Genomic DNA, 13,608 nt, shown 5'->3' on the forward strand with positions numbered 1-13,608 from the left:
ATTAGGTGAACACGCTCCATCCCATGAGGCAGATGGATGGATGTAGCTTTCTGCCTGCTGAGAGGAAGTTTGAAAGATTGAACAACGTCAGGCATCAGTATTAAAACGGCAAAAACATTAGCAGTGCCCTGATGGCTAAATATGTACCGCTGACATGCTGACACGTCAATATTTCTTTCCGGAGGTTTCTATTCATAGAATCTATCTAATTGTTTTCCGCCCCTGTGCCCTCAAACTGTTTGGAGACTGGGTCAGCGTGCTCTGAAAGTGTGTTAGCGAGGTGTCAATGAGCCGTGGACTGAAGGGTTTCCACATAAACATATCAGACGCCTGTCTGCACGCAGAAAGCACATGTGTGAGAAATGTGTGTACCTGACTGATGTGTTGCAACTGTCAGCTTTGTGTGCTCAACATACAGCTGAAAAGTCTCTTTCACAGCCTCATGTTTGAGTAAGATAATAGCTGAGATTCATTCTTATGTTGGTGCCACATGTACAGTCTGAGACACCCACTTCCTGAAAACGAGCTCAAATTTAGCTTTTCTTCTGCAGGATGTGCACGCAGCAGCGTCACCCCAAGGTGCTCCCTATACGTCCCATATGAACTTTTCACCGGCAGCTGTCTGCAGGAGTTTGTAACCTTGCCCAATCCTATTAAAGGGACTGGGTTAGTGCCTATAGGAGTCTTAGTCAGCAGCAGCACCCACCAACAAACCGAGGTCACACCGGGAGCATGTTTGCGTGCACAGCAGCCAAGTAAATCATCCGTCAAACATGCCAGCCACGAGGCTAAAGCTTACAGAACAGGACAGAGTTGGAGACACACATTTGGAGGGGCTTAATGCAGAGCGCTTGCACGCAAAGATGTTGCACCCAAAACCTTACAACCAAATCCTGCAGGAGACCTGTGTCCACTTTCAACCACGCTACACCGTCAGGTGCAGATCACTACGACTCACAGAAATAGGCGAGATTACCTTAATGGCCGGTGTGTAGTAAACACAGCATGACCTTTCATTTCACACCTCATGCTTACAAAACCAAATAAGACACACCCGCTGTGTGTTATGAGTAGAGTCATTAACTCTCAAAGTCCGCTTGTTTTTGTCCTACAAAGGAGAAAGTGAGAGCGGGAAGGTGAGGAGGGTTCAGACGGCTTATTGTTATAGAAACAGCTAACTGTGGCTTTGGTCCAAGAATTGGTCGACAAGTTTCACTGCAGGGAATACATGAAACTCTTGAAACATCAAAGGAGAATTTAATCCACCTGTGATGTTAAAGGAAATGACCAAAAAATGTCTTTAAGTGTCAAAGTCCATGAACAAAGACTGTTGACATGTCCTGAGGATTTTCCAGTGGCCAGTCAGGTTTTAAGTGAGATGGGGCCAGTGCCACCCCTTGCCACCCTCCTGGACAAACCCCTGCTTATTGGATTACGGGGCATGCCAAGTGTCTCAGATTGGCACGGCACGCGAAAGACCAAAGTCCTGGCCTGAGGAAAACATGCCAGCAACACGGAGAAGTAAACAACATAAATGAGGTCGTATCTGTGATTTATTTACGGTCCTTGGAGGCACCTTAAACAGGGAATCAATCCCTGCCTGTCGATGGAGTTAACTGCAGCGTAAATAACCTGAACTGCTGCTTTTATGATGGAATAAAAGTGGGATTGTGTGTTTTCTCCCTGTGAGGTTAGATTTTATTGTAAACAAGGTGATAAAGGGATTAATAAAGGGGAATGACCAGGTGCTGGATCTTGCTCTCCAGTTTGACCCCTGCGTCCAACGAGATGTCACACCGCCCCCGAACATTGCCTCGTCATTAATTTGAATGTTATGTCATGACTTTTTTTCAAGCAGGGCCTGTGATAGCACAACGTTGCGTAAGGTGTGCATCAGTCCTGTGGAGCTCTCCACGCTGGCTTATACTGTACGTGTTCGACATTTTGACGGTAAGTGACCCAATGAAGAAGGGGAGTGGTTATCAGTCAGCGAGTTCATTCAAAGACTTGGAAAACTACTCTGCAGTAAAAGAGGGTGATAATGCTCAGAATATGGCTCCATTGATAATTACCTGACGGGAAGAGTAGCCTGGAGATGAAAAGTTAAAACATCATGAAGCAAATGGTTTAATAATTACTTCCATGTGATTCCTCACGCTCCACCTCGAAAGTACCTGCATTTTCCAGCAGCAGAAATATTCCTCAGATTAGCTCAAGAGTGAGCTTAAAGGGTCAAACGCACAGCTGGATTAACTCACTCGGAGGTCTGGGGGCAAAAATAAGCAGTTTGCACTTCCTAGCCCCTCTCTTCGCAGATGACCTCAACCTTTTTACAACCAACTAAGCCTGCATAATACGAGAAATAAAAGAGGGTGAAATGTGTTTATGAAGCCTTTTCAAACAACTTTATGTGCAACACCTGACTCCGAGGACAGCTAACGGCTACATTGATGTGTCTTTTGTCTTCGTCCTTTAGTTCAGCCTTAAAAACAAGTCTGCAGGCAGGTGTGCAGCTACATGCAAATCAGTGTTTAGTCTATTGTGTACTTTCTGAGAATTCTTAAAACAGAGTATTTTGTCTGCACACTTTGTAATGTTTGGGATAAAAACCTCTGACATTGTATATTGATTGTTTCTGGCTGTGCTCTTGTTGTGTAAACAGCGTGCACATGTTTTAATGGCAAGACGGTGGACTTTATGTAATGGACACAAAAACAGGGTGAGGCACACTCCAAATTATGATCCATGACATCCTTCCTGCATCAGCCAGGCAAACAAACGCTTCGGCTGTCAAACGCCCATTTGTTTAACAACACATACAGTAGCGTGTTTTGTTTGCTAAAGAGACAAGTCAGTCCAGTTTGTAAATGGTGATGAGTTGACTGATACAACAATGACTCATTCATGTTTCAGTATTCAAATGTCTGTAGTGAATGGTGACCTTTAACAGAGTTAAGAATTTGAATATAATGTGAAGCGTGACACTCTCAGCTGTACCAACATGTTAAGGTAGACTCTACGAATTATTTCAAGTCTTGATTTGCCTGTGAATGTTTTCCTACGTTGATAAAACATAAAAGAAAGTCATTCAAAAATATTCAATGCAAACAAGGCTGGGAAAAATCAGGCCAAAGGGAAACCTTGAAACTACAAGAGGCCTAGACCGGAGCCCTGAGGCACACCATATCCAAGAGCATCGCAAGAAATGTGCAATTATTCTCAATAAAATCTACAACCTGTTTACTGTAATCATAGAATCAGCTTTTTGCAGATGATGTAGTCCTATTGGCCCCATCAAACATTGAGATCCAGCTTGCACTGGGGCGGTTTGCAGGCGAATCAGCACCTCAAAGTCTAAGCGAGTCCAGCGGAGAAGTTTAAGTGTCTGGGGGTCTTGTTCACCAGTGATCAGGCAGTGATGTGAATGCTATGCCAGTCCATTGGGGTGGAGAAAGAGCTGAGGCCGAAGGCAAGGCTCTAAATTTACTGGTCAATCTATGTTCCAACCCACACCTATGACCACGAGCTGTGGGTAGTGACCAAAAGAGCAAGCTCACAAAGACAAGTGGCTGAGATGAGCTATCTCTGCAGGGTGTCTGGCCCTCGAGCTCAGAGTACAGCCGCCACTCCTCCACATCAAGAGCCAGATGACGTGGTCCTGGCATCTTGTGAGGATGCCTTCTTGGGGAGGCGTTTTGGGCATCCCCATCTGGGAGGAGATCCTTGGGTAGACCCAAGAGACAATGGGGAGATTATATCTCTCGACTGACCTGGGAAGTCATCCCCCAGAGAAGCTGGTAGAAGTGGCAAAGGTTGGTGCCATTGCTGCCCCCATGATCAGGACCCGAGTAGTGGTGGAAGATGGACAGATTGATGGATACAATCAAATAATTGCTCATCCATTTTGGAATAACGGAAACTTCAGGTGAAAATCAGCCCATCCCAAAGTAAGTAACTCTAATCTTTGGGTAAAGCTTGCATGAGACCGGCTGAGGAGTCATCCCTCTCTTTAAACAGTCGATGACTCAAGTGAAAAAGTCCCGATGGCGTGACCAGGGGTGGCAAAGCAGCACCCAGAATTAACACCAGCAAAATGGACATCGGCCAATCTAGACAGGCTTAGGTGTCAGTGGAAAGAAGCTTTGGTAAGAGAGTGTGGTGTTAAGCCCACGCTTCCGTTCACACCCAAATCCACCCATCAGGCAGGGAAAATGGTTAATAACTCCACATGAAGGCTACAAGTCAAAAACTGAAGCAGTAACACTCTGACACTGACTTGGCAGACCAGGTGTGGCCCTTAAAGGCTCAGATTCCAAGATTATGTTGTTATCTGTCAGTAAACAACTTTGTTTGCTGTATCAAGGATCCAGATCCAACCCTGGCCTCCTTTGTGCATCCATCTGCTTCACCTAACCAATACACAGCTGTTACCTCAGCCCAGACCAAGGCCGGGTGTCAGCGACTGAAGCGCTGCTTTGGCGACCTCTCCACCCCTCTGCTATTATACCACATGATGTAACCAAGCAAGACCTCTGCTGAGGTCAGCCGGCGGTCCAGCCAGTCTGATGAAAACACAGGTCGGGGATTTATAGGAAATTCAATTTCATAACAACAGAGAGGGGGCTGTTATGACACAGCGTGTTCTGGCAGAGAGTAAAGAGGGGGAGAGGACTGAGCCATTAAACAGGTAAAAAAAAAAAAGAGGGCAAATCTCAGTGTGGGACGGCAGTGATGTGTGAAGCTGATCTAATTTTAGCTGAAGGTCACTGGGTACTGTCTGGCTCGCCCTGCCCAGCTGAATGCCTCGCACAATATTTTGCGCTCATCAGTTTAGGTGAACAGGATCTCCCTGTCCTCGTCTCCCCTGACATTTGTGTAAGATTATGTGCCGAGGAGTTCAATTGTGCCTGGAGGCTGCATCAAAAGCGGCTTTGGCAGGTGCTCAAAGTTTTTTTCTGTATCGAATTGGGACTCTGTTGATAAAACATCCATCGGGGACAAATTAAGTGCCGTACGAGCAGGTACATACTGTACTGAAAACATCTTCTTGTACGCACGTTGTATGTGTTTTTGTCAGTAATGTGTGTCAGCTCCAGCCTTCAGGGCATAATAATAAGCAGCTGGTGTGTTATACTGGCTCATACCAGAAATATATGTCATACCTCATCAGGAAAACAAATAGTAAGGAAGCTTTATTGATCGCCGCGGGCATTTTGGTACTGTCGGAAGGCACCGGGGTTCATCTCCTGTTGTAATACATACAAAATCTGCTTTCTGTAGTTTCTCCCAAGCCTGCTTTAAACCCCAAATCCCAAATGTGTGACCCATTTTCTGTTAAAACTGTGGTGTCTCAAGCTAACCCTGATGACATCACTCTGACATCATTGTGGTTAAAACTTTAAAACTGCCTCCAGATCCCAGAATACACAATGCCGTCATTTAAATGAGGGCAGCTGGCCCTCAAAAGAGCGGAAGGCCCTTTCATACGTCACCCACTTGTCTGTTTCTATTTATTTCCGTCTCTTTTCTGTTATCTAATGAGAAAAAAATCAATTTTGGCTTTCACTGGGATTCACCGCATCAGCGTCCTCTTTTATGAAATATTATACAAGCTAGTGTGAATAATCAATGGGAAGTCTTTTGGCACACAGATTTGTCACTGTGTCAGCAACCAGCAGGGGGACAGGAAGTGTTTACGACTGTCTCTGCTGCCACACATCACCAGAGTCAGACTGAATGAGGAGGCTGACGCACCACTTAATCATGGGCCGTGTCAGCTCAGAGGGGGGATATTAGCTCTGTTACTCTGCCCAGTTCCCTCTCCATCCCTCTGTTCCCCTATGCCAGGATCTCAAACACCACCAACACCCACCATCCTCCTCCACTTTCCTCTCAGTCCCTGTGCGAGCTGATGCATGCCACGGAAGCAGTGACGTCAGTTGTTTACTGTCTTAGGGTTGCTACTCGTTGTAGTGCAGCAGCACATCCAGCAGGGCTTATGTAACCTCGCTGCCTGCTGCATGACACGCCGTTTACTGCAGAGTGTGTGGATGGAAGGGGGTGGAGAAGGAGGGGGTAATAAGGGTGGGTGTCTTATGCTGCAGCCTGCACGCCATCACCCACTCCCACACGAGCGCAGGTGCACCGCACATCGCACGCAGATGCACAGTGTAAACAGGCAGCTTTCCTCTCGGCTGCACCGCATTGTGTGTGAAGTGAAAACACAGCGGGTTCACTGCTGGAGCACATAGTAGCTCCAAAAGGGACCTCCTCCCTCCCTCCCCACACACATATCCCATAATCCCCCACTGCAGCAGCAGCAGACAGGTAAACAACTCCAGCTGGCCTGTGACTAAGGGCTCAGAGGGCTCCAGCTCCGTTGTAAAGTCACATATCACCCTCTGCTGGCTTCAGGAAGCAACAATCATGACCAAATAAGGAGTGATGATGAAGCGAGGCGCCAGAGGTTGAGTACAAAGTATCAGAGAGCAGATACCAATGACGTTTTCATGTAATACACATAAGTTTCCTGCCCTTACTTTTTTTTGGATCACTTGAAGGAGAAATGATGAAAAACTGTTTCCACTGCTAGCACAAGATTTTGAATGAATAAAGATAAAAGCAAAACAATTTTCCTAATAAGAGTAGTATGAGTAGTAAAAGCAGAATGACCAGTATGAGTAGGATGCACGATATGAGTAGTATCAGTAGTATGATTAGTTTTCCTTATTAAGTCATTATGCCTTGTATAAGTAGCATGAGCAGCATGATTAGTATGCCTATTATGAGTAGTTTGAGTAATGGCATGCACTTGGAAAAACACCAGCTCTCCACTCATCTCCTGCTAATGGCTTGAATGTCAAAACAAGTTTGTAATGGAAACAAAGTACAAGGTTAAAAGTTGTGCGCTGCTGGCAATAAAAATGTTTTTCATGCCGTCTTGAATGCCTGATGACATTTTATATTAGCTCAGTGGAAAGATTTTTATGTTTGGATGAGAAACGTCAAAGGAATTTGATAAATACACACACAGGTATACAAGATATGACTTTAACATACCTCATATTTCTATTATTATTAATATCATAACCTGAAAATATTGAAAATAGTTTAAAACCATTGTCTTATCTGTAAAATCACTTCCATCTACCAGTAGGCTCTGATATTAAAATTCCATATATAATCATAAATTGTGACTTTCTGGTTGTCAACAAGTTATTATTCCTAGTTTTGTTCTTCTCTCAGTTTATTACTTCCTTTGTAGCTCTAGGTCGATAGTGGTAAACAACCTCACTGACTGTGCCTTCTTATTACTGTAGCAGTAAACTGTCGCCCTCTGCTGGTGAAATAAAGCTTCAATATATTTAGCTAGGATTCTGCAAACAAAATTGACAAATAATGTCTTTTAAGACGACATTTTATTAAAATGATATTTATAATAATAATTTCAAAAATATAATTTTTTCTTGGATGCTCTAAATTTTATTATATTTAATTTTTAAATTTGATAAGTTAAAAAATGTAAATATTTATAAATACAACTGAATAAGTGATAAAATAAAAATAAATGATAATAGAATACCATAATTAGGAAATTACATTGATGAATATAATGTAATAATAATACAATTAAAATAAGTAAATTATTTAATCAATTTATAAATAATAGGAAAAATATTTTAATGGTAGCATAGTATTAAATGCAATTTAATTGAGATTATTTTAAGTTTAATGCTTTGAATTTAATCAATTAAAAAAAAGAGATAAAGTGATGAACTCTGTTAGAAAGCAAAAGAGTAACAAGACACAATTCATGTTTGAAAAAAAAAAAAATATATATATATATATATATATATATATATATATATATATATATATATATATATATATATATATATATATATATATATGTATATATATATATATATATATATATATATATATATATATATATATATATATATATATATATATATATATATATATATATATATATATATATATTGACACTTAAAGTAAATTGTAACTACAGAGATTTAAAAATGTGTTAAAAACTGAATATGGGTTTTAAAATCTTGTCGAAGAAAAACGGTTGTAAACGTAATCGTCACAGGAAAAGAAAGTTCCGCCCTTGTTTACGGAGGACCGCTCTATTGACGGCCCGCTCTGAGAATAAGGAAGTGTTTTGATATGTAGTTTGTTTTAAAGTCTTAAAGTCAACACTTTGGAGGATTAAAGCAGCAAGGTAACGTCCAGACAGTATTTATTATGTATGTCATGCAGCCTTTATGATATATCAATCTATTATTAAATCAATCCGATCTTGATTATTACGACTATCGTAGCGTCCTGTTCAATAAAAAGGTAAAAATGATATTCTTGATTTCCTCGGGGTTGTTGTTGTTGACAGAGCACCGCCTTAAGTTCGGTTTCTAAACAGGAAACTGCTATTTTTTTTTATTTTTTTTTTGGCTGTTTCTGTGTTTACAAACGTGTATGAGGTTTTCTGACAGACATGCCCGGGCAGCAGACATCACGTGACTACAGAGAGCAGTTAGAAGTTTTAAATTAGTAAACATAATATTTTATCTAGTAATATTTAAACACATAAAGGGTGGAAAACAATAAGAATGGATGGTGAAAATGCCAAGTATGCTTTGTTTTATCCTAGTGTATTTGCAACGCGATTAGAAAGGTCTTATTCATGGTTTTGTCAAGCTTATCAGTTTTAGACTTTGGACCAATCTGTAAGTATTTGGGCTGGTTCAGTTTAAATAACACAATTCTTTGGACAGTAATGTGATGAACTTGTTAATTTATCACTATGACATAAACTTATTATAAACACGATTCACAACTTTTTTGTATGACAACCTCCTTGTGATAATAAGTTTCACATTTTTTCCTCCTTTTTGACAGTTTTCACTATGGAAGGAACTGCAACGACAAGTGATGCAGCACAGCCCTCTGTTGCTGCTCAGGTTCCTTTCATCCACCTTTGCAACACTCTGGAGAAAATCCAGAAGTCTAAAACTCGTCCAGAGAAAAACAAGAACCTAGGAGATTTCATCGACTCATGGCGGAAGTTTCATGCTGCCCTCCACAAAGACAACCCCAAGACAACGGACTCTTTCTACCCCGCCATGCGTCTCATCGTCCCTCCTTTTGAACGAGAGCGTATGGCCTATGGCATCAAAGAGAGCATGCTGGCTAAACTCTACATTGATGTTCTAGGCCTTCCCAAAAACGGCCCTGAAGCGAATAAACTTCTGAACTACCGGGCACCGACTACTTCCCAAGGAGAAGCAGGAGACTTTGCGGGCATAGCGCATTTTGTACTCAAGAAGCGGTGCTCCAGCCAAGGAAACCTCACTATCAAAGAAGTCAACGACTTCCTCGACTCGGTGGCCATCAACAATGCTACGAAGAAGAAGGACCTTGTTAAGAAGAGTTTGCTGCACCTTATCACCCAGAGCTCAGCTCTTGAGCAAAAGTGGCTCATCAGGATGATCCTGAAGGACATGAAGCTTGGGATTAGCAAAGAGACTGTTCTTCAGATCTTCCACCCTGATGCCAATGACCTCTACAATGTGAATACAGACTTGAACAAGGTGTGCCAGCAGCTCCACAACCCCTCTGTGTCATTGAGTGACGTCTCAATTGGACTCTTCTCTGCTTTCAAGCCGATGTTGGCAGCAGTGGCAAACATTCGAAATGTCGAGAAACAGATGGGAAACAGCCCATTTTACATCGAAACCAAGCTGGATGGGGAGCGCATTCAGCTGCACAAAGACGGAGACGTTTACAAGTACTTCAGCCGAAATGCCTTTGAATACACGCAGCAGTTTGGAGGATCCCCACTGGAGGGCTCACTGACACCTTACATCCACAATGTTTTTAAAAGCAACATAGTGAACTGTATCCTGGATGGAGAGATGATGGCGTACAACCCAACCGCTGAGACCTTTATGCAGAAAGGGAGCAAATTCGACATCAAGAGACTCATGGATGACTCTGAGTTACAGACATGTTTTTGCGTTTTTGACGTTTTGTTAGTGAACAACCAGAAGCTTGGAAAGGAAACTTTGAAGAAGCGTTACGAGGTCTTGCAGACAGTCTTCACGCCAGTTAAAGGAAGAATACACCTGGTGCCAAAGGCTGATGCCAGAACCATGCAGGAAGTGGTGAACGCACTCAATGATGCAATTGACAACAGAGAAGAAGGAATCATGGTGAAGGATCCTTTGTCCATCTACAAACCTGACAAGCGTGGGGAAGGATGGTTGAAAATAAAGCCAGAGTACATGTCTGGCTTGATGGATGAGCTGGATCTTCTCATCGTCGGTGGCTACTGGGGGAAAGGACGGCGAGGCGGTATGATGTCACACTTCCTGTGTGCGGTTGCTGAAGCTCCAAAGCCTGGAGAGAAACCCTCAGTTTTCCACAGTTTCTGCCGCATTGGTTCTGGCTACACCATGAAGGAGCTGTACGACCTCGGTTTGAAGCTCGCGAAGAACTGGAAAGTCTATCGTAAGAACGACCCGCCTGCGTCCATCCTGTGTGGAACGGAGAAACCAGAAGTTTACATCGAACCATGCAACTCAGTCATCATCCAGGTGAAGGCGGCAGAAATCGTCGGAAGCGACATGTATAAGACGAATTGCACTTTGCGTTTCCCGAGGATTGAGAAGATCCGTGACGACAAGGAGTGGCATCAGTGCATGACTCTGGCGGAGCTGGATGAGTTCCGCGGAAAGGCTTCTGGGAAACTTGCCTCGCGACACCTTCGCATTGATGACGAGGAACCGCAAAAGAAGAAACGCAAGGCGCCTGCCAAACCGAAGAAAGTGGTCGGGATTGTCGACCACTTTAAGCAGCAGGACCTCTCCGGGGTAAAGAAAGAAACGGATATGTTTGAGGATGTGGAGTTCTGTGTTCTGAACGGCACTGAAGATCACCCCAAAGCTGAGCTGGAGAAGGGCGTGGCCAGGTAACGTGAAAACAAAAAGAGCATTAAGGAGGTTGAGAATTTAATGAATGACTGGTGTTATTTCTTCTTCAGGTGTGGAGGTATAGTGGTCCAAAACCCAGGCCGGGACACCTACTGTGTGATCGCCGGGGTGGAAAACATGCGCGTGAAGAACCTGATTTCATCCGCCCAGCATGACGTGGTGTGGGCCGCCTGGCTGCTGGAGTGTCTCGACCAGAAGGATGTGGTCCCATGGCAGCCACGTCACATGATCCACATGTCGCCCTCCACGAGGGAGCACTTCGCTAAAGAGTATGACAGCTTCGGCGACAGCTACTTCGTGGATACAGATGAGCAGCAGCTGCGGGAGGTGTTCACCCGGATGAGCGACACAGAATCAACAGGGATGGACATGGGCCAGGTGGAGCAGCGGTACGGGTGGGAGGACCTTCCAACCAGCTTGTTCAGACCCTTTGTGGTTTACATGGACTGCTACGCTGACGTCAGTGACCCTGCAGCAGCTTTACCTGCCACCTGTTTGGACATCAGGGCACTGGAGTTCCGCTACCACGGAGGGAAGGTGGTGCAGAAGTTGGAGGAAGGAGTGTCTCATGTCATTATAAGTGAAGAAACCAGACTTTTAGAGCTCCGGACTCTGAGGCGCTGCTTTAGGAAGAAGTTCAAGATCGTGAAAGACTCATGGGTGACGGATTCAATCAAAGCGGGCTTTCTTATGAACGACACTGACTACTCAGTTTGAAGAGTCTTCTGTGAAAGAACAGAGGTCTGAACCTGACACTGGAGTTAAACATTTTTAACGAAGCCTTAAAGATAAATCTAAAAACAGTTTTTAAAGCTTAAACACACAAACAGAGCGGTGTGGTTAAGAAAGACACTAAGCTGTTGGGGGGAGCAGATGCTAATGGGTTTTATATGCAGACTTAATGAGTTTTATATTCTGTGTTCTTAATGAGTGATCAAATCTGCTTGTTATTAGTTTTAAACTGATTGGTTGAGGTTACGCTCCGGAAAGCAAAGATTAGTTTTTCTATTTGAATCGTTTAGATCGTGTTAGGAAGCATTTAAAACTTTCTCTTTTAAACTTGCAACCTAATGTGTAATGATGTGGATTTTAAAGATAATACTAAGAATAAAAGAAACATCTCAATTTTGGGAATTTTTGTATTTTATTATAAACCATGCTGGAAAAACAGGATTACTGTGTTGATTCTTGAACTGCTCTGTATTTGTGCCTTTGCTGTGCTGATCTATATTTTAAGAATGACTCTAATAAATATTTTGAAACACAGGAAGTGGATTGTTGTGTTTGGAATGAGCTTCAAAAACCTGACTCAGGTGAATCAGGGTGTGAAATTCTGGCCTCAGCTCTTCCAGAGAGAGAAGCCGAGGAACACAACAGGGGGGGCGTTAAAACCGGATCAGCTCAAGGCTCTCTAACAAAGATGTCTCCGTGTTTTCCTGTCCTCAAAAATGTCATTAATGCGCCTTGGGACTCATTGATATGTTATAACCTTCATTAGCATGGCCTCCAGGGTGCAGGTAGCTGCCGGTGGCGTCCTGGGCATTGTTGTGTGTAAATGCCGCATGAATACATTTTCAAAGTAGAAGTGATGAGGTTCCTGTTCCTAATCAAATACTGTGAATAACTACTCAATTTGACATGTTGTTGTGTTTTCTTTAGGGAGTTCCCCTCCTGTTTGTTCCTGTATCACTGCTAAATGAATCGGTTTTGACTCAATTCTGGAAATTTGGGCCCTCAGTCAGCTGATGTCCGAATTTCGTTAGACTACTTCATCAAAAAGTACAAGAAAAGCACATTATCGAGGAGATTGAAGTGATTAGATAAGAAAATAAAGGATAAATCATGCTTCACTAAGCTCTCTGTAAGCCGCCGCCCACTCTGCACTATTTCCAGGTGTTGTTGGGTGAGAGGCTGACTGACAGGCTTTAATTAGAGGCCCTCAACTGGTGCTTATTCCAGTGTGCCTCTGTGTGTGATGTGTTTTGTCCTGAAGAGTCCAAGCACTCTGAAAAGACAACCAGCCCCAAGGATGTGATAATGAAAACCCTGCTAATAGCTGCTGAGAGCTAGCATTGCAGAAATACCATCTCCTAATGGGATAAACGCTCTAATTAGCCTGGCCCTGGCTCTTGGAGAAATGGCAAACACACTGGACATAAGCGGAAACAAATGGTTTGGAAGCACGAGCTGGACAACCAGCGTCTGCGTGCATTCAGCTGGAATAAATGAGCTCCTGTAGAGACCACACAGAGGCTCGTGGCTGAAGGGAAGGTTCTTCTGTAGCAATTAGCCCGGCCTACACAAAATCAAGCAAGTCAAAGGAGAATCAAGCACCGTGAAAATAATGAATGAATTCCCCTTCAAATTAAAGGTAAATCTCAAAGGATTAAGTTTCCACAATGTTGAGAAATAAATAAAAAGCAACACATGTGGTGTTTAAACACAGTGTGGGTTTACATCTTTAAGGTGTGAATTACAAAAAGTGTCCTTAGAAGAGGAAACAGGCGCCCTGCTTTTGATGAGAGCATCTCCCCAGAAGATGAAACCAGGTGAGCAGCAACCTGTCTGAATGTTGGTGTCAAGCAAACCTCTAATT

The 13,608-nt window shown here is 43.2% G+C and overlaps 1 protein-coding gene across 1 annotated transcript; it reads left to right on the forward strand.

The window, feature by feature from the left end:
• The first annotated feature begins 8,153 nt into the window (after positions 1-8,153).
• lig4 (ligase IV, DNA, ATP-dependent) lies at positions 8,154-12,215 on the forward strand. The gene is made up of 3 exons (XM_074664163.1): positions 8,154-8,245; positions 8,920-10,990; positions 11,063-12,215. Exons 2-3 carry the CDS (start codon positions 8,928-8,930, stop codon positions 11,727-11,729), a joined length of 2,730 nt encoding a protein of 909 aa, XP_074520264.1. The 5' UTR covers positions 8,154-8,245; positions 8,920-8,927; the 3' UTR covers positions 11,730-12,215.
• Positions 12,216-13,608: the final 1,393 nt, after the last annotated feature.

This window comes from Halichoeres trimaculatus, unplaced genomic scaffold (genome assembly GCF_033239565.1).
Source record: "Halichoeres trimaculatus isolate MK-OKI-2021-1 unplaced genomic scaffold, fHalTri1.1 fHalTri1_scaffold_24, whole genome shotgun sequence".
Lineage (NCBI taxonomy): Eukaryota > Metazoa > Chordata > Actinopteri > Labriformes > Labridae > Halichoeres > Halichoeres trimaculatus.

Coding starts and splice junctions, on each gene's coding strand:
- lig4 (XM_074664163.1), top strand. CDS start 8,928: ATGGAAGGAACTGCAACGACAAGTGATGCAGCACAGCCCTCTGTTGCT. Junction 10,991..11,062: donor CTGGAGAAGGGCGTGGCCAG/GTAACGTGAAAA, acceptor TTTCTTCTTCAG/GTGTGGAGGTATAGTGGTCC.